The sequence below is a fragment of the Centrocercus urophasianus genome, unplaced genomic scaffold (genome assembly GCF_019232065.1).
Source record: "Centrocercus urophasianus isolate 14NV4802_14NV808 unplaced genomic scaffold, USGS_Curo_1.0 seq_19, whole genome shotgun sequence".
Classification (NCBI taxonomy): domain Eukaryota; kingdom Metazoa; phylum Chordata; class Aves; order Galliformes; family Phasianidae; genus Centrocercus; species Centrocercus urophasianus.
The window spans coordinates 10,030,341-10,056,770 of record NW_024884744.1 but is presented as its reverse complement, the minus strand read 5'-3'; the positions used below and the strand labels follow the sequence as shown (position 1 = coordinate 10,056,770).

Here is a 26,430-nt window from a genome sequence, read left to right as displayed (position 1 = left end):
ATATCTACTTCTGACATCATCCAACAATATCATAAAGTAGGTGGCATTACTTTTGGAGCAGCCATGGTACATAAATGCTGTTTATATGTCAACAAATAGCAAAGATTGGCTCTGGAGGTTGACTGATTGCAAGCTATTTGAATTCTGTCACTCCTGTTTTCAGCTCCGCCAGACTCACTGACAGACTATTTCAGGGCAACTGGAACCATTTAACCAATTAACATTATTTTGATAACTTCTCACAAAGCATTTTGCAGTTTATCAACTCACTTTCCAAATATCTCATTCATTCCCATCCTATTTCATCATTCAGAATGGCTACATATGGACAAAACATCTGAGCCATTTAAAATGCATCAGCCTGAGATTACCAAGGAACCTGTGCCTGGACAGTTCTTTAGAGTCTAATATTCTATCTCTCATGAGCTGGTTGGGTATTTTTGCCTTTATTTTACTTAGTCTACTCAGCACCTATGCTTTGGTTTCCATTTTCTTGGTCTGCTGCAGCAGGGCTGGTAAGATTACAGTGCCTTGTAACGGGAAAGCTATCAGCTTTGCTTGATATCCAAAATAAAGGGTTAAAAAAAGATGGGGCACTGCTGGGAAAGAGGTGCTGGTGAGAGAAGGAAAATGGTGTATGAATCATAATGATTTCAGCAGTATCAACATGGGTGAAATGTGGCTCCTCAATTGCTCAAGCAATTTTATCAGTGTTGCATCTGAGGACATCAAATTGGGGTCTGTTCTGGCAGCCACACACTCTGTGTACCCTGGGGGTTCTGGTCACATTTCCAAGGCAGGAAAAATATAGGAACATCCTTGGAAACCCAAGAGAGAAAAGTCAGACTGACCAGAACCAACCATACAGCTGCAGAACAAATTCATCACTGGAGAAGCCAGGAAGGGACCAAGTCCAGCAAGAGACTTGGTGTGCTGGGACCAGGGTGTCCTCCGTCAGAGTGGGCAAATCACCTCACAGGTGCTGCCTGGTGAGCAAGGCTCCAGCACTTACCATTTCCTGAGACCACAGGTAACAACAGCAGGTTAAAGAACTCACTTTTATTCAGAGAGAAGGGATTTAAAACGTTTGACCAAGTTATTTTAAACCACAGTGGATAAAGCACCGTGCTACACAGTGCACTCCTGCATGGCTGGGCTCCCATTGAGCTCATTAGCAAAGTGTTGTTTGCCAAACCCTTCTCCTTCTCCTTCCCTGGGTGTTCCCCCCATATGCACCAGCTTCTGCCTCCCTTCCTGCATCCCTGCATCCATCCCACCATGCCAGCAGGACCTGCCCTTCCACAAGAAATGCTGAGGAGATGCTCAGGCATGCTCAGCTCCACTTGGCGATGTAATTAAGGAGAAGGGCTCGCCAGCATAGGCAGCCCTGACTGCTGCTCTGCATGCCATTGCAGGTCCCTGGCTCAGACCAGCAGCAGCAAGACAGCTGGGATGTTGCTGCAGTCCTTTGTGCCTGACAGCAAGTGAGGCAGTGTAGAAAGACACCGGGTCTGCCTCTGATACTGCATAAATGTCACATCAGAGGCTCCAGTGAATGTCTTCCATGGGCCCAGCACCTGTAGTGCCACCAAGCTCCGTCTCTCAGCTAGAGGACGTAGAAGTCATTGTTGTTTGATAGATCGCTGTAATGGCAGAGGGCGAGAGCTGGGCCCTGTGCAGGCGGGGGCTCGGGGCGGCTCCTGCCTGGCCCCCCTCGCCCTTCAGCCTTGCAGAGGTGGGTCTCCCACCTGGGCTCAGCCACTGCCCGCCGCTTGCGCTTCAGTCTGCTGCCGCCATGGCAGTAGGTCCCACAGCACTGGCAGATCAAGAAGCGTGAGGCCCGGTGCTTGGCCTTCGGTGTGGAGGCTGGGGGCGTGAGGGCTCCCTGTGTCTCAGGCCGACCTTTCAACCGGCTCTTTCTCCTCTGGACAGGATCGGGGCTGATGTCAGACTGGGAGGAGCAGCTCTCGTTCCAGCCAGAGCCAGCACTCAGGCTGCGCAGTGGCAGCGCAAGACGCAAGGCCTTCCAGAAGTGCGAGCCCGAGCGCTTGGACTTCTCTCCCTTCCAGGTGACGAAGGAGACGGACTCCTTCAGCTGGAGGATGCTGGGGTGGGTGCATTGCAGCGGCCTGTACTCCACCACGATGAGCTTGGTGGCGATGGTGTTCTGGCACATGATGCCCAGCTTGAACTCCAGCAGGCTGATGCTCTTCTCCGTCAGGTAATCAGGGCTCAGCACCACGATCATCCTGCGGCTCCTCTGGATGAAGTCAAACACCGCTTCGGTGGTATCTAAGAGCGTAAGGGAGAGGAGTTGGGGTGCACAAGGGTCGGGGTGCAGGGAGAGAAAAGCCAGAACACCATCTGCTGTTTGATGGCAAACCTGCACAAATTTCCCCCTCCCCACCGAAGGCCTGGCACAAGCCCAGTGAATTTCTACTTGGTGACCTACGCTCCTGCCAGCTGGCCCTGCAGGAGCAACATCAGCATTTTTGCTTTGCATTTGGCTTTTGAGAAAGCTGAAGTGGTAAATGAGTGACCAGAACAACAGGACAAGCTGGGACCATACTCTGATTCAGCACTGCATGGCATCGCTGCTGCCACGGCAGTTTTGTAAAACAAAGGTCTTGACTGGGGTCACCTGCCTGCAGCTCGGGCAGCCCCTTGCACCAAGAGGAACCAATTGCCCCACCATGCCACCAAGGCTAAGGCCCTCTTCCCTCCCTCTCATGCTGCTCATCCCAAAATGGAAGCCTCCAAACTTAGAAAGTGGAAAATGTCAGCCTTAAACGTCCCCGTCAAATCCCTTCTCTGCAATGTGGGGGGATGAAAATACTGTCCTTTAAAGCTTTTCTTGGGGTTGATTGGAGCTTGTACAGCTCAGCAAGATGCTCGGTTGGAACGGCGCCAGACAAGGGCAGCATCTCTTTCATCACGAGCACTGAAAAACAGCAAACCTAAAGGATGTCCTTGAAGTTCTATCTATGGTTTGGGATGCGGTAAGCATATTGAAGGTGTCGTGGCTAACGGGTGAGCAGCAGAAAGGATAGGAATTAATAGGGCTGTGGCACTTAGCAATTAATTCCAGCTGACTAACAGAACCATGAAACTTAAAAAAAAAAAAAAAAAAAAAAAAGTATAAGGCCACTAACTTCCTGCATGCTGGTGCTGACAGTGGGGGGTACCTGAGGACATAGAGTGTTTGAGCAGGACAGGAGCACTGGTAAGCAGCAAGAAAAGCCTCCTGGTATGTGAAGGGTTGTGGCAGTGAGGAGAGCTCAGCTTCAAGCCTGCAGAGGGGCCAGGTCTTTGCCCCGCAGAGGAATGGCAGCAGTGTCAAGCTCCCTTCTGTCAGCTGAGGTTCATATAAATAACAATACCACTCCTTCCACATGATGGTCATGCTGTTATTCTTGCAATCCTTGGCTTTCTCGAACATTTCCTTATCTCACAGCAGTAGGTGCACTGTGTTGCACCTGAATGCATCTTATTTTAAGACCATAAAAATAAATGCTTCTTCAAAGACATGACTAGCTGTAAACCACATTGTCCCTAGATTATTTAGGGACTGGGGACTCAGGATAGGAAAAATGATTGAACAATTAAGCCTTAATATCCTATTGGAGGAAGTAGGGCACTTTGTTTTGTTCTTTAACAATGGAATTTGAATTGAACTTGTACAAAAGTCTTATGGGGATCCCCCCCCATATACAGGAAAACACTTTCATTGAAACCAGATTCATTGAAACCAGAAGTAGATGATAAAGCTAGCTCTGTCAGAATTGTCACTTTAAGCTGCAGAGTGCTCTAACCACTCTATTTCAAAGGCATAAAAAATCTGCACCAATCTCCTAATTGACTGAGTCCAGGCCTCATTCAAACCTTTCTATAACTAACTGAGATCTATTTTGAAATCAGCCAAGCTTCAACATCTTCTGAAAGAAAAAGCTCCTTTGCTGGCTTGAAAGGTCTTTCTTTTTGAAAGTGGAATCACAGAATCACAGAGAAACGTAGGCAGAAGCAGCCCCTGGGAGGTCACCTGTTCCACCCGCCTGCACACAAAGAACAGGTTCAACTAATGTGAATGATTCCAAAACTGCTGAAATAAAGTGTTTTCACTGAGCTGACAGTGATGGTTTTCTTTTATCCATTTTAAATATGCAACATTTTGAGACTCTTTTTTTTCTCACAGGCAAGATGTTCAAATTCCTGAAGATGTGTTTTATTCCTGAGAATGGGATGCCTTTGGACTTGGCTGACAAAGACATGTGAGATCATCACAAGTGTTTCCTTGTTCATTTCAGGGGAGTTGGACTAGATGATCTTTAAGGGTCCCTTCCAACTCAAAAGATTCTATGGTTCCATTTGTTTCACTAGTGGTCTTGAAGTCTTGGGCTCTCTCTGAACTTACCTGCTACCATACAAAGGAAAAAGTTAAGAAAGTAGCTCAGATGAGAAAAAGAAGGAAAAAAAAAAAACACTGACAAACTTTTTTAGTCCAGCTAACTGAAGGTGATGGGCAAAGCAGCCTAAGTCTGATTTCTCTGCATAAGGCAGACACATTTCCAGAACTCCAGCTCATTGCTCAGCCTCTCAACCTAAAGGATGGTGTTTCCTCCACATTTTTCTGTCCTGTGATTGCTCTATGGGTTAGAGGCTTTCTGTGTGTGCATATTCATTTCTGGGTGACATGTGATCTGCGCAGGCACATCATGAAACAGCCACCCCCCCCCTCTAAAACAGCATCCCCAAACAATCCTGATATTTAGACAGACACCTTTCTTTAACACCCTTTTGTAGATGTAATGGGGAGGAAAATGATACTCATGACAAATGCACAAGGACTGAAATGCAAAGGTGAAAATGTTTTATTGAAAAGCAAAATAAAATAATACTGATGCTTCACAGGTCAAATAACACGAAGGCAAAAATGTACAGAAAAGAGAAGGGGAAACTCTGTAACGGCTACGTGACATCAAACAGTATAAGGAAAGAAATATTATCTCCAATTCGTGCAAGGCTGTTTCTCTAGGAAATAACAACGAGGAACTCTGTATGAGCTGCATGTTGATAAATGTTAGGTTAAGGCACGGAGACATAAAAGAATCAAGGGAACTGGACAGACGTTGTGACAGAAGCCATCACGGAAACCAAGCACCGGATGAAATGGTAGGTGTACCAGAGCAGTTCTCAGGTTGACAATGCAGCAGGGACTGGGGACCACCCCTGGCCTGGAAGATCCCCATAAGGCCCATGGTGATGTATATTTTTAAGTCAAATTTTTAACAATCACATTAGACTCTAACACAGTCTTGCTTTGGCCTCGTGGCCTTCCCTTTGCCTGCATATCTTGCAGCTGATCACACTGATGCCGAAATCTCTAACAAAAATGGAAAGCTGGGCAAAATGATGCAGTCACAATGGGTTCAAGAAGCTTAGCATGGCCTTGGTTGCTACCTCCTGCCAATGAAGCTTGCTGGAGTGTGGGAAGCAGCTTTGCCTCTACACCAACCGCCATGGAAACAAGGTTCAGCAACAGCAAAGCTTTTACATATCCTGAGCAGACGAGGAGCTCCATGACCTTCAGTGAAGCTGACTGCAATTTTTCACGTGCTTAAAGTAAAATTTACTTGCTTTGTGAGTGAGGGGGAGAGTGGGTAAGGGATGGAAAAGGAGGTGGGAAAAAAGGAATTGCTATATGTTCCACGTTGGTACAGTACTTGCCTCAACGATGCAGGTGGCTGGGTCTGCCTGCTGCCCTGCCACAACACTATTAAGCACAAAAGGCTACAAGCAAGGCCTTTGCTGACTCTAGGATTCAGTTTCAAGGCTGGAATGGGCTGGTCCCCAGAATACCCTCAAACCTCACTGCCAGCTGAGTGAATAGTGCGTAGACACCATCTCATAATGCTTTTTTAATGCCATTATCAATAGCTATGCTTCACCCATTGAACACCAATGGAGAGAAACCATGAGTCAGAAGTGACTCAGGAGCACCCATTATCTACAAAAAAAATAAGCATGCACTTAGTATGTGTAGTACTGAATACCACAATTAAGTTAGAAGGCCCTTGTAAGGGGAGCTGCAGGAGAACAGACACCCCTGGAGCTTATAGCATTATGTAGAAACGTTATGAATTACAGCACCAATTAATGCCAGGGTCCTGCTGTGCTTTGGTCTGTCCTACAGCCCCCATTACTGTGCTGAAAGTCTCGTGTGCTGGGGGTTAATCCACAAGGTATTTTCCTACGCCTCTTGCCTTCTATTGAAGCAAGGGCTTGTACTCAGTGGGTTTCATACTTCCATTTTGTGCAAAAATTGCAGAACCTGAAATACACTCCCAGTTCAGCAATTAGAAACAAGAGGGGTGAAAGTTTGCTGTGTAAAACCAAGGCCAGTTTAAACCTCAGCCCCAAATGACAAACAGCTATGTTATTCAGACCCAGGCAGAGCACACCAAGTCTTACCCAGTTGGATGGAGCTTTCAATGAGCTCAAGTACTTTTGCTGGATTCCCTGGAGAGTTGGGCATATAACCACTGTTCTCTCAAAGCCTCCAGCAGCACCATGCACAATGCTTTCCCCAGACAGCAGCACAGAGACAGCAGGTGGGATCAGTAGTATACTAGGGTTCTTTGCAGTGCTTGTGAAATCCCTGAGCTTACTCTTCAAAGAAGAACCTCTCAGAGATGACCTGTGCTAGTGAGAGCTATTCCCTAGATTATAAACATTATAGTCCTGAAGGATTTAAGATGCTCAGAAGATTGGAGAGTCCTAGAGACAGACCTCTTATTAGTAGAAATGCTACAATACAAATAGCACCTAGAAGAGCATGTTTAAAAAAACATATATGTACACTGCTTCTGTAACAGCAATTCCACATTGCTAAATTATCTGCAACTGCTTCTATGGAAATGTACACAGAGAAGATGAGGAGCTTCAAGAGTTTATGCTGCCCCCATCAATGCAGAAATGTGCAGTCCCATAGCAATCAGGATTACAGGGCTGGGACACTGATCACAGCATTGCAGGGGTTGGAAGGGATCTCCAGAGATCATCGAGTCCAACCCCCCTGCAAAGCAGGCCCCCTACAGCACACTACACAGGTAGGCATTCAGGTAGGTCTTGAATACCTCCAGAAAAGAAGAATCCACAACCTCCTTGGCAGCCTGGTACAGTGCTCCATCACCCTCACTGTGAAGAAGTTCCCTTGCATACTGGTGCAAAATTTCCTGTACTCAAGTTTATGGCTGTTTCCCTTTGTCCTATCCTTATAGACTGCTGAAAAGAGGTTGGCCATGTCTCTTCGACTCCCACACTTAAGATACTTATAAACCTTAATAAGATCACTTCTGAGTCTTCTTTTGTCAGGGCTGAACAGACCCACTTCGCTCAGCCTTTCCTCATAGGAGAGATGCTCCAGGCACTTTATCATCCCTGTGGCCTTCTGCTGGCCCCTCTTGAGGAGATCCCCATCTTTTTTGTACCCAGAACTAGATACAGTACTCCAGGTGAGGCCTGTCAAGGACAGAGTAGAAGGGGAGGATCAACCTCCCTTGACCTGCTGGCCATGCTCCTTTTAATGCACCCCAGGATCCCAGGACACACTGCTGGATCATCTCCAACCTGTCGTCCACCAGGACCCCCAGGTCCTTCTCCCCAAAGCTCCTCTCCAGCAGGTTATCCTCCAATCTGTATTGATACTCACAGTTATTCCTTCCCAGGTGCAAAATTCTACACTTTCTTTTTTTAAACCTCATCAGGTTTATTGCTGCCCAGGTCAAAATGAAAGGCTCTATGTTCCATTCAAATTGAATCCCAGCCTGTGTTACAGGGACCAACAATCAGGAGGGAGTGAATGGAGAAGAGGAAAGAAGCCCTGTCTTGGAATCTAAGAAACTCTAAGAACTGGATCAAGAAGAACTGGCATGTACAAAGGCCACATTATGACAAGGTGCTGGCTGCACCCCATCTGAAGACCCCAGACATAGACCCTGAGATCAGGACTTCTGTGGTTCATTACAAGGGCATGCAATCACAGAGAAAAGCATATGTATCTTTGGTCTTTCTAGTGCCAGGACAGTAGAAAAGCTGTAGGGAGGCACGACTGTCCTCTGAAACACATGGGACATAGACCCAGCCTGAGCTCCTCCCCAGTCCCTGGCCTAACTTCTATATTTTTTGTGGGTTTTTCCGTTCTGTGGGTGGGCTCTGGATTGTGATTTTTTTGTTTGTTTGTTTTGGTAATGGCATCAAACATTTCTTAGGGAGACATACGATGGCTCTTGCCGATCAAGGCTCGAACTCCTGATAATTTTTTTTACTGGCAGTTCCAGCTGTAGCTCTTTCCAGAACCTGCCTTTTGGGAACTTCGATTTCTCTCCTTTCCACTTAATGATAGTCAAGGCCGCCTTGGCCTGCTTCAGCTCCTTCACTTTGCTCTTCTTGATGACTTTGTACTGCACTAGAATAACTTTGATGTTGCCCTTGGAGGCCATATTCTCTAGACCAGCCTTGAGCTCCAGCAGGGCCTGTGTCCCCTGCATGACGTAGTTGGGGCTCAGGACAACAAGCAGACGTTGGCTTTTCTGGATGAAGCTCAGGGTTTCGTCTGTGACAACTGGGAGAAAGAAACATCAGGGTGGTTAGTGATGGCTGAGAACAGGCTGCTGAACTGCTCATGTGATTCCACATAGCTTTTAGAAGGGGATGATGAAATACTTCAGATGCCCTTTCCATAGACCATGCTGGTGATTCTCAAGTTCTGCAAGAACTCCTAGCACATGGTCCAATAGAGGAACCTCTATGTTTCTTGTGGGTTCATGTACTTTGGAAATACTGTTATATCAACAGACTTTACACTAGTTGTTCCTGTTGCTACCATTGATGAAAGTAGATCTCAGTGTTGCTAAAAGTGACATGTAAACTATTCAGAGGACTTTTAGTGATGCGTCCAAAAATGACAAATACCATGGTAACTGTGGATCATCTTTGATTTTCTAAACCTGCATGTAGATGGTCCTTAGCCACCTTTCTGTAATTAATGTGAAAATCCCCTGTAAGCACAAATCCCAGTGCTTGCTCTCTCTGCTACGGGGTGTCCCACACTGCACTGTCAACAGAATGTTCTTGAGTGGTCAGAAAACACAATGGAGAATAAAATAACACTGACAGGCAACTTCATTTAGCTGTCAAGCACATTTGATTAGTTCCTGTCAGCAAAGTCATAGGATAATCAATCTCCTACTGTTCCTTCACCAAGGACAACATAAGTCTCCCAGCAACACAGATGTACACTCCAGAGGCATGGCACCAGCTGCCACAAGCTATTTCCTGGTCTGCTGTGCTTCCTCAAGAAGATAAGTCAAATCCTAGCTCAGAAGCAGTGGGGAGGATCCAGCAGCATTGCTAATTGCAGCCATGAGCCAGCAAGATAGACCTCAGCTGGGCTGGTCCTCAGAGCTCGCTGGATTGAGGCTGGTAGTGGCAGTGAGCTGGGATAGGAGCACTTTTAGTGATGGTGAAGGGCAAGGGAGCTCAGGACTGCTCTGCTGGAAAGAAAATGAAACTCTCCAGAGGAAAGAGTGACATAAAGTTGGTGAGTATGCTTCTGGCCCACAGCAATCTTAGGCAGCTGAGAGGTGGAAGATGCTCTGTCAGTGCCAGTTTCACAAACTTCCATTCTGGGTGACTTTCTGCATCCTACATGCAACAAGAAATTCTTAACCATAACAACTAATTTTTATGCTATGTTAGACACAGATTTTCTAATTCATGAAGGTGGGTAGCAGGCCTCCTGGGAGGGCATGTTTTCATCTCAGAGATGCTGGCAGGGCACACTCCACATCTCCCTGAAGCAGGCTCTGCAGGTTCTTCCAGGCATTCACTAATGCCCTATGTGAGCTAGCAGCCCCAGTCCAGCATCACACTTCTCTATTTACTTATTTTTTAAAGCCTTGACTTTATCCCCCTTTCCTAAAGCAGCTCAGAGGTTGTGTGAATGTCAGTGGATGTTTCCTCTGCTGATAAATCAACTACTCCCACATATCACTCTTGGAGAAAGCAAGTGAAATGACCACAGCCACCGCTTGTTCCAGGCCATCAGAAAATCTTTTGTGGACATCTGTGACATTGTCACATGCAGCAAAAACATTAGAAGATACCAACAAAAGATTGTTCTTGGAGAGGGGGAGGATAATAGCTAGTCTGGAATGACCAGCTCTTATCAGTTACCCCTGCAGGGGGACTGGAACTTGATCTTTAAGGTCCCCTCCAACCCAAGCCACTCATTCTATGAGTTTATGATCAGTACCTCAAAGAACCAAGAAAGAAGAGGAGCTTCACAGGCCCCTGTGAAGTACTCACTTCCCCCAGGGAGGCTGTCTCTGTCGAAGATACACAGCTTGTACCCAAACTCATTTTCCAGGACTCCTCGCAGTGTCAGCAGCACAAATTCTTCCTCCTCCGCGTTGCGTGCATAGGAGACATACACATCGTACTCCTTCCCATCTGAGCATTGAGAGAGTGCAGAGAAACACAAACAGCAGAAGAAACACTTGTGATACTGCGCATGCTGAGTCTTTGATTTTCTTAAGGGGAAAGTAAATATAAATTATATAATTGATATATATAATCGATTTGAGCCCAGGTCAAGACATCAATTTCCGTAACTCTAAGGCAGCAATGCTGCCTCTGATTGCCCAGGCTGAATGTGAAGGTACCCAGACACCATTGGGCTGCTGAAGACAAAAGACTGCAGCAACATCACCACAAAGAGAAATTCCCAGTAACACAGGGAAGATGTGGTCATACTAAGGAAGAAGGATGCTTAATCATCTCATCCTTTTGGATGCCTTCCCACATTTTAAAGCAAATAGCTCCTGATTTGAGAATCCCTGCATAGAATCAGCGAAGCCAGGCATTTACTTATAAAACAAGCCTTTTAACTCTTTACCTAGAATGGTTTCATCTGTTCCAAAATGAGCTCGATAGAAGAGGACCATTTCAAGCCAATAAACATGATAGATGACGATCAGCACCACGACGAGCAGGATGGTTGCTCCCAGTCCACAGGCCAGCTCCACAGTGTACTTCGGTGCTGCAACTGGATGCAAAAAAGAACAAGAGGCCAGGTTTACCAAATGGGCTGCACCTTCAGCTAAGCAGGATCAAGCATGTGCTATATGTAGTCAAATGATGCAGAGGAACACTGGGAAATAAAAGCCAAGAGCCAAGCTGGCCCTTCAGACAAAAGTGGCCAAACCAAAGCTTGTCTGGCGGGACACGTGACAGCAGACCCATAGATGGAAATCACTTGCATAGCCCAAAGCCAGGATATGCAACCTCTTTGGGCAACACATACTTCTAGAAGAGTCAGCCAAAGCTCACCTGCAACAACATAAAGGCCACTACTTTCCCTCCCCATCACACACCCACAGTTCTCATATCGCAGCCCAGAATGACAAAAAGGATATAACTAGCCTTGACCTGACCGTTTCCTATCACAAAGGAAGAATCAGTTCATATCAGAAAAGCTGAAGCGTTTGCAAACAAAGACAACCCTGTGAGCAACAAAAAAAGAACACAGCCTCCCTTCCAATTCATATGGTATCTGTCAGGATGCTGCTGCTTCTTTGTGTTATGGGCAGAAAAAGCTGCAATCCTGGACAACTTTTTTTTTTTTTTTAAATAGTGACTCATGTGGCAGCTCATATGCATGCTGGCAAACTGCATGATATGAGCAGTGAATGGAAGCATCACCAAATTTCAAGATCTATTAAATTTTATTGGAAACTTAATTACCAAAGAGAAAACGCAAGGAATTTAACAAGTTTCATTAGGTGATGAGCAGCAGAAGTACAAGGAAAAGAAGGGAAAGCATCCAGGAAAAAAAAAAAAAAAAAAAATCAGGAAATTTATATAACCTAACGTAATGAAATAGCTGCAGCCAACATATACAACTACTTGCTAAAAACTGGAAGGTAAGTGGAAAGGGGTTAGGTTCTAGGATGCCTGGTATTCCTATGCCCAGTAGAATGGTCTGCAGTGAGCTTAGTTCAAGGTTGTTCTGCCAGCAGTGCTTGAGGCCGAATCTTGCAAGTTTCTGTGGAACAGAGCAGAAAGGAGGGGTTGTGAGTAACCAAATCTGCTCAGAGCAAACCCACTCAACTGCTGCAGGAGCAAACGTGGGAGGAAGAGGATAGAGCAGACCAGTTCACTAGATACAGCACTTAGGCACTGCTGTCTAGGGAAAGAATTTGAAGGCTGCTACATATACAATCATTATCATCACAGAAGAATTATTCAGGGTAAATGCACTAGCAGATGGCCTCAGTCTTTCAGTTCTGTTTGGTCTATTGTTCCTTCCTAGTGATCCAGAAAAGGTTCATTTCAAATGAATGGGACTAAAAATGAAAGAGGACAGAGACTAAGAAAGAAGAGAAAGAACTGTTCTAGAATAGATCTCTGTGAGCTTTCTCATCCTAACAGGGAAAAGTGGGAGGAAGAATGTGTCTAGCATAATCTCCACAAGGCAGACCAGAATCTCATACGAGAGAAGGGAGGTGAGGGTCTGTTCTACAGCAAGCTGTACTGAAGCTCTAGATGAGGTTGATAAAGCAGCAGAATATCCACTTACTCATGAAAACTTATATACCTATACTAAAGGCGCAGTACTTATTACTGAAAGGTGGGTCTGTGAAATAGGAAGAAATACCTTTGAAGAAAAAAGATGTAGGAAAAAAATGCGCTCTGAATAAAGCTTGAACAGTCCATACCTACCACACTGAGGTGGTTGTATCTAGATTGGAGCATTATCACAACAAAGAGTAAAATCACAGAGCACCGTGGTCAGATCACCTCACTTCTCATGTAATGTCAGAGTGCAGTGCCCCTTCTGCAGGATGCCAGCAGGCAGCAAGTCTCACACAAACAACTAATCTGAAAACATTTCAAACCACCCAGTTTGCATCAACTTGAGTATACATCAGCTGTAGTACACGGATGGTGTGAGAAAGGTTCTACCCCTCTCTTTCTCACCAGCCAGTAGACCATGGCACAGGCATATGAGACATGCATATTTTGATCTCCACCACCAAATGTAATATCAGCAGCTATAATACATCTATGCATAAAGAGTAGTGTGTGTTGGAAAAAAAAGCCTGAATGAAATAATCGTTCCCCTACTGTTTTGCAGGGCAAGGCTTAAGGCAGGATGGACAGCCCAGTGTGAATGTACCTCAATTCATCACCATGCTCTGCAAGTACTTTACCTTTCATGCGCACTATGGCCTGGCTATGGCCTTCCCCTCTGGCATTTCTGGCATAGCAAGTGTAATTGCGTTTCAAGTCCTCTGGTGTGGCTTTTGCAACTGTTAGAGTCCTTATGATAGTTTTGTCTTCAAAACTTCTAGGAATTTCGCTGCAAGAGGAAAACTAGAGCATTACATACTTGAACACTTAGACCTTCATCCAGGTCACTGATGAGTAAATTGCAGAAGACTGAACCCAGTACTGATCCCTGGGGGACACTGCTTTCTGCCTGCCATCTAGACCACCAGCTGATCACTGCCCTCTGAGTTCTGCCATTCAGTCACTCACTCATTTTTCCCCACTGCAGATGTGTTGATTTATGTTAGAAAGAAAAAAAAAGTTATTGTCTACAAAGCAATAGATCCCATGAACTCAGGATTCCAACTCCACTCCACTTTCCCTGTGCAACCCTGGATAAGTCACTTTGAAGTCTCTCTCTGCCTGAACTTACTGTTATTCTCATTTTGCAGCTATTTCCTTTTGCCTTTCTATCTTCTACAATGGTTTGCAAACCAATCAGGTAGCCTTCTATATCTAATTCAACACCCAGTAAACAAGTCTCTGAGCCTCATTTGGATTCTTCACATAATTGAATCTCTCTGCATTCCTCCTAATCAATACTATGCATAACACTATCATTTGTTTTCAGCCTCTATCGCTTGAAAAATTTTGTCATTTAAGCTATTTCACAGCATTCCTCTAAACAAATCTGTGTCTGCCTGTTTCTGAAATCTCACAGTACCATCAGCTGTTTATACTGGTAGTAGAATCTGAACAGGTGATGATGAGAAATGGGAGACAAAGCTCCCACAATCCTTTCTATAAAGCAAGGTACATGTTTAAATGACGTCTCCCTGGAGCTCACTGCAGCACAGAGCAGACACACTGCTTCCTGACCGAGGGGGAAGGTGGAGATCCACACTCCTTTCCTTGCAAGAGAAAAATTAGACTAGTATTTGGCCCCAGTATCTGCAGTAGAAATGTAAGAGCAATGGGATCTTAGGAGATCTGACACTTCTTACCTTGAACCATCTGCCTACAGACTTCCCTCGTGATTGAAAAAGCCACATATATGCTACAGACATTTCTAGCAGGGCTATGGTACTGCCACCTGCACCCGTACCCCTTTGCAGGACCCAGGTCAGAGTTAGACAAACCAAGTGTTACCTTTGTGTGACTTTGGCATCCATGATGTCATCTGTGTTCTTCCCATCTACAGTCCACCACACCTCAGTCCGAGAGTCCTTCAGAAAGGTGAAAAAGACCTCACAGGGCAAAACAAGATCATCTCCTGGGAAGAAATGGCCACAGTGAAGTATTACAAAGCACAGGTAGCACCACACTGAGCTTTCCAGTGGCCCTATCAGACTAAACTCTGCCTCCCTTTAGGAAGCAAAAAGATAAACACACACTTTCAGACATTTGATGTCTGTTTAATACCCTGGACATGTTGACTTGTGACATGAATAAACAGGAAAAAAAAATCCTGCTTTCCTAAATACTCCAGAAATTCCCTGACTGCACCAAGTGACTCAAATAGAGCTGCTCCACGCCAACCACTTCTTGGAAACCTTGGCAGTGTTAAGCATTCCAACTGCACAGGGGACAGTGACCTTAAAGAGAAGAATTTTGGTGCGGAAACAATCCTTCAGGCACTCCACTTCCCTTCCAGATCAGACTTGGAAGCCTGAATATTGTTATGGTCTGCCCACAAGTCTCACAGAGTGTGGCAGAAGCCTGATCTTCTGAGCTCAGTAGTGCTTTAGAGTGAAGACTGCTGGTAATCATCACCATTGGCATGACATTTATTACAGCAGTGTAATGGGACACAATCCATTCAGCATAGGGAACTGCTCCAAAGAGCTATCAGTCTAAACAGATGGAGTAGAGGAAGTGGTGTAATATCCCACTACACAATACTGTAAGGCCAGCAAATGGAGAGCTGTCATTAATTAGGAAGTAACCAGAGGGAGAGGAGATGAGCAAAGAAGTGGCCAGAAGGCAGAAGCCACAAAGGCACTGAATGAGGGAGGGTTGGAACAAACCACAGCCAGGGTCAGGACTGACACAAAGTCCTACAGGAATTGCTCTAAGTAACTAAGAGCTCTCATTTCATCTGTTTCTGCAGCTGCTCCAGTTCGCTGGAGTCCTCTATCTCCATGCCTGAATATTAAAAAATGAAGTAAAATCTGTGTGCACAAATTAACTTTAAAGCTATGCCCTCCTATTCTGCCATGGAGAACTAGCACCCCTAACCATCTGCCAGACAGCTTGTGGCAGCTGCTCTGCTCAGTGAAGGGAAGCACTGGGAAAGCAGAGGGAGAGGAGAGTCTGGCTGGCCGTGCATCCCTGTCCCCTAGGGATGGTAGGTATTGCCATTTACCTGCTTCCAGTTCGTAGACAACTTTTTCATTTGGGGAGGTGAACTGCGGTGGCAAGGCCTTGTTTGGAGATCCTGTGGGAGAGAACAGAGAAGCCCCTGCAGCTTTACTCACAATGCCCCCCTGCCCTGGTACATATGGTGCTATCTAATTTGTGATGCGATCCTAATGCAGAATTTCAAGCAAAGGGAAATCTAGTCCTAGTCCCCAGACAGTGCCAGATGCAGATTTTGAGGCTCCTTCGAAGTTTAGATATGTCTAGATTCAAGGTTCAGGGCCCCCCACATCTGAAGAGCTCCATGTCCCCTGAGACTCAGCATCTTCCATGAAGTACAACCTATACCAGAAATTCTTTTTATTTCTGTTCCTAAAAAAAAAAATAAGATGTCAACATCAACTCTCATCATAGGCATTTAATCATGCACTTAAAGCTGTCATTGTCTTTGCACTCAGAATTTGCTCTATGCTCACTTGGTTTTTCAGCTCCATCTACAACTCACTGGCAGGTAGGCCAAACACTTGCCTATAAGTGCAGACTTGCCCATGCACTGGCACGGACAGCTGAAATCCCATCCATGAAAAATCATTCTAGCTCAGCACAAAGGCTTTGAGATTGCAGGGGGATTGGAACAAGCAGGCTATGATTGGACAATCCCATAAATAATGATGAGCAGAGGGCACTGGAGACAAAAATGAGCGTCAGGGTTATGCACTCATGTGCCAGCAGAGGGTACCCCTGACCACCTCATGGGCTGTATCTCATCAGCCAAAGCCTGGTTACCCTTGGTGTTCCTTTGGGGGTATTTGACATGGTAGTGAGTGGCGCTTCCAACACAGCATGCCCTGGACAGTCAGGGAAGGCTGACCCCAGCAAGCCAAAATACAGCAGTAACAAGTCAGCTGGGTAACACAGACTGAACACAACCACAAACAGATCCCGTGACAGACTTGAGCGGTTTTCACCACTTCTGCTGTTATCCACCTGCAGCTTATACTTTTTGAAGTCATTCTTACCTACCACCTTCATCTTTACGGTTCTGGTGAGATTATATGTTCTTCCATGGTCCTTGAATGTCACAATGCAGGTGTAATTCCCTTCATATGCGCTGCGGACAACGCCAATGACAAGCTTGGACCCTTGAGGATGTCGTTCATTGAAGCCATCCACTAACCTGCAAGACTAGAGTCAGGCAGAAAAAGCACTTGTGTTTTGGGACCCAGAAAGTTCTTGGTTTAAATCCCACTACAAATATTTTTTTTGAAACTATAAACATGATGCGAGACTTGGGTATCTGATGCAGCTCAGGCCTAAACGCCACGAACCCTGAGAATACTGGAATGCAAACTGGTTTATTAACCTCGAAAAAGAGGTGATGAAGCAGATGATCCTAATAGCTTTATCCCACCTCAAACACAAACAATTTCAAAGACATATATAGCTCTGATCTAGAAGTGCATTTGCAATCAAGGTGAACACCTCTGCAAAGTGAAGTAAAAACATACAAGGAGAAAAACGATGATGTATTCACAAACGGATACCAAGAGTAAAGGACATGTCCCCCAGTTGATGTCAGCATCTCTAACGCTTTCAGGACTAATCATGCTGCCCTGACTGACATCAATTGTCGATGAGGCCCCAGAATTGGCAAATGGCAAACGAGAATCTATAATACAAAAAGTTTAGTAACTCTTCTCTCTCTGCCAGGTGAGGCAGGAAACCTCAGCCAAGTACCAACCTAGAGAGCCCTTTTCAGGAAGCAGTTAAGCAGATGATATCTTCATTATCATAAAACCCAAAGATATGCACATTTTTAAAGAGATTATTTCTGAATGGTGCATTTCCCAATGAGATAGATCCTAATGGGGCAATTTAAGACAGGGGTCATATACCATTTTTAGTGTTTTTTATTAGGCATGGGATGACTTGCTGCCTGAAAAATGATTTCCATGGGGCTTTGTGTTTCATCCTCCTAATTGATTGTTGAAATGTGAATTTCAATGAGCAGTACAAGTAAGACATTTCAACTATCAGAATGAAACTGTTCCTCTTGGCCACAAAAGCAAGCTTTTCCTGAAGGATTTCAGAGCTGGATATTCTTTAAATTTTTAATTTTTTCTTTTAAACAGCAGATACCCACTGCCAACTTTCTTTACTATTAAATTCACTCATGTAGTGCCTTCTACCTTGAAATTTGGAAGTGCTTTACAAGCTGTTAAAGAATTCAGTAGCACAGCCCCCTAGCTAAGCATCCCCTGAGAATTCCTTACTCTCTCTTGACGAAAGACATCCATCTAAGGAAAAATACTGAAGTAAAAATTTAATACGATTTAGCAGTAGTTATGTAGGCATGAGCCTGAGGATGGCTGGAAACAGCCTGACTATCAGAGTGGAATGGAATAGGGATGTCTCCATCTTTAGAAAAGAGGTTTGCCAATTTGTGGCAAATAGCATCTGTGGTCCTTGAAGAGTCCCACTCCACAACTTCATTCCCTGACCTCATGAGATTTTGGAGGAGAGGTTTTTCTCCTTAGCTTACAAAATGTTTTTTATCCTTATTTTAGTAAAAAGGGAACAAAGTCATGATTTTGTTTACAGGAATAGTAATTTGCCTGCCATGTAGGTCAGGCATAGTACCAGCTGAAGTTCCCAAATCCCTTACTTTAGTCTTCTCCACTTATACACACAAATCAAAATAGACATATATATACACACACATATACATATATAATATCAGTGTTTGTTCTCGTATCCAAAGACAGTTTTATCCTTGAACTCAATGCAAACAAAGCTCTAACTATAGCTTTAGTAACATTAACAGTTCAATCACTGGACAGACTGAAATACAGCTCCGTGGTTCTCACCTCACACACTGCTTTTTCAGATACAACACCAAGTCCCCCCTCTGCCCAAATAATGACAAAAGTGCTTCTCACCTGGTACCACTTGATAGTTGGTGTTACACTAGCAGGGTAAAACCCATCAATGTCTGGACATACGATCTTTTCATTAGCATACTCCAGGTAGAACATCTGCTCAACAGGTTTTATTGAATGGCTCACACAAGAGCCTTGGTCTTTTGGAACAACCTCCAAAGGAAAGGCAACTTTGCTGCAGTAAGTTGTGTTTCTAAGGACAGAGGAGGAGAGGGCTGATTAGACAAGACTAGCTTCCTCCTATAGCAGGGTAATGAAATAAAGATCACATCTGCAATCATTGTTGGCTGCACCATTTTGATGAAGCATATACAGCCTTAGCTGACTCATGTACATATGTGAATGGAAGCTCCAGAGATGGACACACCACCTCAGAAAAGCCCATAAACATGACTAATAAGCAACATACACTCTCCTGCTGGTAGAGCAGATAACAGCATCAAAGACAGAATGAACATGAGATAACACAAGGAAGATCAGAAAGAGCCCCTGAGCTCAGTGCAAAGCAGCTGCTGTGTTCATTTTGTACCACACTTAGAGACACTTCTAATTTCCTAGAAGTCTGGATCTCATGAATCTTTGCCAAATTATCATGCAGTCAAAACATCACCCTTGCATCTGAAGCTATTTTTACTCTAGACATACAGATCACTTCTTAATGGTGAGTGCCTATGGATTTTGCCACGGGCTCAGCAATAATACTTTCAGGGACACTTGTAGTTAGTAAGAAGAGGCATGTTCATTAATGCTTGCAAGGCTCCAGGCATTATTACAATGTAAATTGGCTCAGTGCTGAGTGGCCTTATAATCCTAACATTCTTTTCCCATTAATGCTTATATAAACACTCTTCTCTCTACAGAAAGATCCACCACTAACAGCACGGCCCTCGTGCTTCCACAAAAGTCCTGCGATTACAGAGGCTGTGCCACACAACCTACCTGAGCATGCACGTGTAATTCCCAGTGTCATTGAGGAGAGCGGGCCAGAACCAAAGGGTGTCTTTCTCCTTACTGATGCGGTTATCCGGGAGACGAAAGTTAATAGGCTCCTCCAGATCTCGGTCCTGCCCAATCCTGTACCAGATCAGGGTTAGGCCAGCAGAATGAGCTGTGCTGTAGTTGTACTTCAAGAAGGTCTCAAAAAGTGGGCATTTGATCTTGGCGGGTTCCCCATCGTAAATCTGGATCTGTTTCATGGTATCCACACCCCAGTCATCACAACGTTCTACAACCACAAAGAACAAAGTGCCTCAGCTTGCAAAGCTACAGAAGAAAAACAGTTCTGCACCCACTCCCTACATCCTTGGTCCTCCACCAAAATGAGAGGCAGAAAAATCCATTTTTTTCAGGTGAAAGCAAACTTGGCTTTCACAAAGCACATCAAGAATATAGTGTTCAGCTCTTGAGAAGCTGTAAACATCTACCTTCCTTCATACATTTCCTATACTTTCCTGATTCTCACGATGTATTGTCCTGATGGCAGATAGATATGGCAGGATACTGTTGTTACCAGGCTTCCCGGAGAGCTCCAGGAAAGCTCAACCTTAAACATTACTGCAATGGGAAGATAAGCTGTGGGTGAAAACAATCCCAGAGGTGTCTGTTTGAACAGAGGTGCCTGAACTAGAGAAAACTGAACACTGCAGATGTTAATCCTGTCCGTAGAGATAGGGACCATTGCCCTGCAAGAGAAACCTGGACTAAGGCAGCTAGGAATGAGGACTATCTTTTCTGCTGTGGATTTGTGTGACCTCTTCGCATGTTATGCTGAGTACAAACACTACCAAGTGACACATAGTGACTCTTTATTGCAAAGTCTAGGAAGGGAGCGTGAGGGAGCTGGGGAGCCAGCGATGAGGAGACAGCAGGAAGTTCACTTGGGGATCACAAAACAGCTCCCGGTGCATCCCCCAAGTACCATCCACAAGGATCAGCACAGCTCCAGGCAGACTCAGACTGACAGAAATTAAGCAGCAATAAAAAGCAGCTCTAAGGTGATTTTTTTCTTAGGGTTTTTTTTTTTTTTATTTATTGCTTCCAGTGAACAGGATCAGGACAAACAGCACACTCGCCATCCGTTTATCCTCCATAAGCTCCTTTTCACCATATTCCTCCCACCTAGAAGGATGCCCTGTCACAAAGAGACACAGAGCAAGCAAAACAAGGCGCCAGCTAACCTGAGAGCAGCCTTCACTGTCCATGCTGCCAGGGCAGAGAATGCACAGCGTGCTGCCCTCGCACTCCCTGCAGCAGCCAGGAAGCATTAGATGTCAGGGCAGCCTGACATCTCAAGAGTCCTAAATGAGTCCAACAGATAGGGGTGCTGCCTGCAGCTGCCCCAGGACAGGCATTGCAGCACACAGCATCCACCTCAGAGTCAGCACTGCAAAGCTTCTCTAGTTCACAGATATTAGAGGAACTTGGACAGAGAGGAAAAAACAGAATACAATATGCTCTTTGAGCCCAATTCTTCTGAACTGACTTCACAGGCCCAAAGCAGGATTTCTGGCATTTTATCTTCCTTAAATAGACAGTGGGATGTAGCTTGGCCCCAAATTCATAGTTAATTAAAAAAAAAAAAAAAAGCAAAGAGAGGAACCTTTGAGAAGACAGCCCCACAGCGCTTTAAGGCAGCTCCACTAACTCGTGGCTCAGTGATGGTTAGTCATGGGGAGGCAAAATCTGGGCCAATAAGAATAGAAATGTTTTCTGGCTGTTTCATACATCATGTAAATGCAAACTGCACTGCTCCTCCTGGGGTGTTTGGACAAAGAGCAAAACGGGCTGGCAGGAGGTGGTGAGACTAACGAGAGCCCAGGTATTAGGAAACCCAAACCCCAAGCACTGGAGAGTGCCATAACCCATCACCTCTAACACACAGGTACTTCTTTCAAAACTAAACACCAGGCAGGATCGCAGCTATTGCAGCCAGAGACAAGAATCATTTTGAGAGACCAAAATGAGCATTGGAAGCCTTAGACCATGCATGGTCACCCATCTCCACCACAGTAGAAAACAACCTGGAAACCAACTGGAACCAGTATGCTGGATCTCGCTGGTTAAGCTGCTGTTTTAGGTCAAGCTTCCACGGAGCAGTAAACAAGACAAATGAGCCTGCCACTGACTGTCTGCCAATTGCAGGACAAAGCTTTCATTACCATTCACATTTGTTTTCATACAAAAAGCCTCTCCCTTCAAAAGGAACGAGGTCTCCCTGCAGACCTGGGACTGTACATCAGGTCACGGGGTTCTCTTTCCTGCACCTGACTTTGCAGTGTCCTCATGGGCTGCAAAATGGAAAATTGTCCTCATTACTTCAAAAGGCAAGGCTGGAGAGGAAGGAAACTATATAAAAAAATTACAGTACTGAAATTCGTGGAGTAAAGATCAATGAATTTTGCAATCGTGACCAGCTCTTATGTTTTGCAAGAGTTCATAAATCAGCATTGTAAAGCTACTTACCCGTTCTAACTGAATGAGTAAACGAAAATAAAATACATTGCTTTTGAGTAATGCAGGGGAAGGAAAAAATACATCATCGTATGGGCCTTGTTTTTTTCAGTTGAGAGAGGAAAAAATCTGTTGTCCTTTACTGTAAGAGTGGCACAAAGGGATTTTTGGCCGATTCAAATGACCTCAGGGATTCCATCACACCACGCAGGTCATGTTTAGGTGTGCCCTGCAGCACTGCCCTCACAGAGCAGTGCCATCACGCATTGCTCACAGCAGCAATATCAAACAGCACAGGCTGAGTGAGACCTCCTTCACATGCAGACCAAGGCTACAAGTTGTGGTGCTCCACACAACTTCCCTCCTCCCTGTGCCATGCTGTCAGTAGTACTGGCATTTCCATTTTGGGGCACCCTAATGTTTCACACCCTATCCACTGTTTAACCCACAATGGAGATTCAGAACCTGTTTGCTGCTTATACAGTATGCAGATGCTTGGAGGTCAGTCAACACTGGAGGCAGCTCAAAATGTCAGGACATCACACTGTACCTCAGCTCTTACTGATAAACATACATTCATACGCTGATACATACACATACATATACTGATAGATCCTGACTCTAGTAATGGTATTCAAGAGGGCATCATGAAAAGAACATGCAGGAAATATAAAAGAACTCAGCTCTAGTTATTGGAAGCAGCCTGAACTCGAACACTGCTGTGTCAGTTTGCACCCATTCACACTTATCCTTACTAGCTAGATCTAGGAAGCGAGTTTCTTCTCTCTTAAAACATTTCCTACACTATACTAAACTGCTGGGGTTAAGAGCAGCTCCTGATAAAATCAAGTGGGAGCAGCACTCACGCTGACTTCAGAGCTTCACTTGACAAATGGAAACCCAGCAAAGTGATGGGTGCACTTGCAGGTGAATGAGAAGTTAGCTCCAAATATCTTCCTTGCTTGGGCTGTGTTTCAGCTCATGCTCATGGGATGTATCTACTGCTGTACAGCAGCTTCTCCTGTTAGAGAAACTGAGCTGTCCCACTTCTGAATCTGCTGCTTAAACATCAGGCATCCCAAAACAGACTCCTCTCCAGAAGCCAAAGAAAGCAGCTTCTCCAGATGCAAAGCAGAAAATGAAAGGAGAGAAAACTAATGATGTTGCTTGGCTGCATAGAAGTGAGCACACTTTTGGAAACCTTTCCAACCCTTAATTTACTGCAGCCATTCACTCCTTGGGAACGGAACTGAAAGCACCCATCTGAAATGCTGCCTTCTGAGATGCATCTGCAGCACCTATTAGAACACAAAATCAGTGCAATTATTTGGATTTTCAAGGTGACACAGACTACTGAACATGCGAATAAAAACAAAAAATAACAAAAGGAGAGTAAAACCACACCAAGAAGTGCTATTCCTTTTCCCTGTTCAGCAGTTCTACGCAGTCATTTCAAGTATACTCACAGCACCTCCATTTAAAGGAAAATTCTCCAGCAATGAACTTTACCAGCTTCACACCACCTCCACCCCATCTCTCCCTTCCCCTTCCCTGGGGCTATGAACAAAAGGCTTCCACTAGTTATTTCTTCACAGAAGTTGTAAAGAACCACTCTGATGACAGGGCATCCATCATGCCCACACTAATTACTCTGCCACTTGCCAAATCAGTCTCTAATCTGCAGGAGGGGGCCAGCCCAACGTGCAGAGCAGGGCTGCCACTTGGGAGATGCTCTTCCCCTCACAGGAATAAAGGATGGGGCTGCAGCACCCTACAGCTTTCTGCCTTCTTCTGCAGTACTATCTTTAGGCAAAGCTGATCCATTCTCACCTCCGCGCGTGGAGGGCAGCCAAACCAGCAGTTAGCTTGACACAAGCGTCAGCATCAATGAGGCAGAAAGCTGGCCCAGGAAAGCAATTAACTGAGAATTAATCATTGCCACCTTAAAAAAAAAAAAAAAAAAAAAGCCTCCCCCACCCTCTTTCAGGCGCACAGCAGTTTGCAGTGAGTGGGAAGCAGAGGAAGTCAGGCTGAATGGAGGAGCTACTCTGAGAGCACTGGCGGTGCCAGCTGTGGCCAGCTGCCACGCGTGGGAGCTCTTTCTATGCACACCAGTGCCAGGAGCACCCACATCTCCACTGGGTCTGCAGTTCTGCTTTCACACACGCATCCTGCACAAGAGCATCGCACAGCGGCACTCTCTGCTATAGAGGGGGGTTCCGCAGCTGAGAAACACAGTGGCATAGCAGGAAAGTGACTCCCACTTGGCTCGTACCCCACCTGATGGTGCAACGTAGCGGAGGGAGGGTGGCGCAGAGCACAGCAAATGACTGATCTCCCCAAGCAGATCCAAACGCACTGAAATCAGTGGGAATTGGAAGGGCTCACGTTAACCACATCTCCCAGTGCTCATCTGGCACTGCTGTGGTGCCCTCATGGAAGCATCTCCAGAGGGTGCTGAGGATGGAGCAGCATCTTTCTCCGAATGGTTATCATTTCAATAGGCAGAACAGACAAGAAAGGAAAAAGGAAATAAAATAAATTTAAAAAAAAAAAACTCCTTGGAATATACTATTCAAGTTGTCCAAAAGCACTTACACAGCATGTTTCACTTTAGATTCTGAAAGCCTAGCTCAAAGAGAAGTGATCAACCCATAATGGAGCCCACTGCTCCTGAATTGGAGCATCCTGACCCAGCCATGCACAGTCTGTAACACAGAGGAGTAGCTGTTGTTTGTTTTAAATCTCCTGCACAGCAGCTCTATGCCTGCCCTACCTGTGATTAAAGCTGTGCTTACTGAATGTGGCAGAGTATTTTGGTTACCTCCAGCAACTGAATACAAAAAAAAAAACAAAGCATTTGGCTTTCTCTAGCAAGCTTGACATGTTTTCCTGGAGGAAACCCACGAGATCAAAACAATGAAGGTAGGGTATGAACTGCTTCAAAGCCTGAAGGAGAGGCAAATAGCTACTTTCCATCTCACTTCATTCAGGGAATTGCTGCGTAAAGCAGAGGAAGAGAGAGAGGAAACAGGACAGCCTGTTGCAAAGGTATCCATAGGAAAAGCAGCACAAAGAGGTGTCTGCATGTTTATTAGTGCCATGACAAAGCTGGATCTGAGCTGGTAGGGGGTCTTCCACACGCCTGGGACTTCAGGTCCAGGCCCAGCTCCTAGCTCTGCCATGGACTCATGGAATTAAAGCTGTGCAGCCTCATTATAGCATTGAGCCAGGGTAAAAGATACCACACCATCAGTGCAAAAGTGACTATTGAACACCATCCTAGTGACACTCCCCAAATGAGTCCCCTCTTTTCTTCCACAGATTTTGCACATTGTGCAGAATGTAAAGTGAGCCACTTGCACAAGATTTGCCCCTCACCACCCCCCTGCAGCCAAGCAGAAGCAAGCTTTTCTCCACTCTCCTGACATGGCTCAGGCTGTGCAGGGGGAGGATGAAGGCTGATGCTATGCGCCCTTACCCTGCACACCTCTGTTTCACAGCATTTGCCTCCACTTCAGGGCCATGCAACCTCAGCATCACACCACTTCATGCACACAGGTACCATAAAAATCCATAACTGCAGTAACTCAAACTGGTATGCATGGTTATAAAATCACCTCCTGAATTAGGACAGCTAGAAGCTGAGATGGAAGAGTAGGAGGAAGTCAGGAAATCCCAGGAGAAGATGGTGGGAGAGGGATTTAGTCTCTTTAGAAGACAATAATGCAGTTTAATCTATTTTTCTTTTGACTCTACACACTAAAATAAGCTCCTCAGCTTCTGGGGCTGTCACAAATCATAAGGAAAATAAGGCCACTGGAACCTCATCAGTAGAATAAGAGCGATATAGTAATAATCCTGAGGAGCTGCACAGCGCTTTCCATCTTCAAAGTGTTTTACAGACAGTAATTTATTAATCTGCAAATTTCCCCTGGCCACTAGTAACTGCTCAGTGCAGAAATGGGAGCTCAAGAGCTGGTGCAGGAGGCAGCATCGACCTCCCAAGCCAGAACAAGGATGCTGGCTGCACAAAGCCATGGCTGCAGGCATCACAGCCTATGCAGGATTTGACCCCATGCTGGGCTCACCCTGCCATGCAGCCTGCCTGACAACCCTAGAGCAGCTTTTGAGGAATTTCCTATGCAAGGGGTTGCTTCCTGGCACTGAAGGATTAAATATGCACGCCAGTTATCTGTTAAGTCAGTATCTAACATGGGCCAGCTGTGTAAGAGAACAAAGGGGTAACATTATTTTATATTCATGCTGGCTGTTTTGCTTTTCAACTGGCTTAAAGAGAGATGTAAAACCAATGTGTATCTGCATCACAATGATGATGTCAAAGAAGTCATTA

The 26,430-nt window shown here is 45.3% G+C and overlaps 1 protein-coding gene across 4 annotated transcripts in view; it reads right to left on the bottom strand.

Moving 5' to 3' along the window:
* Positions 1 to 1,194: 1,194 nt before the first annotated feature.
* LOC122161414 (interleukin 1 receptor accessory protein) overlaps positions 1,195 to 26,430 on the bottom strand; it is a 40,098-nt gene continuing 14,862 nt past the window's right edge. The window contains exons 3-11 of one of the 4 annotated variants that reach the window (XM_042820846.1): positions 19,566 to 19,851; positions 18,627 to 18,819; positions 16,707 to 16,872; positions 15,695 to 15,766; positions 14,479 to 14,602; positions 13,272 to 13,420; positions 10,955 to 11,104; positions 10,366 to 10,509; positions 1,195 to 2,292 (exon numbers count right to left, since the gene is read on the bottom strand). In XM_042820846.1, the coding sequence (XP_042676780.1) occupies positions 1,607 to 2,292; positions 10,366 to 10,509; positions 10,955 to 11,104; positions 13,272 to 13,420; positions 14,479 to 14,602; positions 15,695 to 15,766; positions 16,707 to 16,872; positions 18,627 to 18,819; positions 19,566 to 19,851 (1,970 nt within the window). In that variant the 3' untranslated portion in view covers positions 1,195 to 1,606. Of the gene's footprint in view, positions 2,293 to 7,602; positions 8,621 to 10,365; positions 10,510 to 10,954; positions 11,105 to 11,764; positions 12,104 to 13,271; positions 13,421 to 14,478; positions 14,603 to 15,694; positions 15,767 to 16,706; positions 16,873 to 18,626; positions 18,820 to 19,565; positions 19,852 to 26,430 lie in introns of those variants that run through there. The other 3 variants (XM_042820847.1, XM_042820848.1, XM_042820849.1) reach the window with 3 other exon arrangements.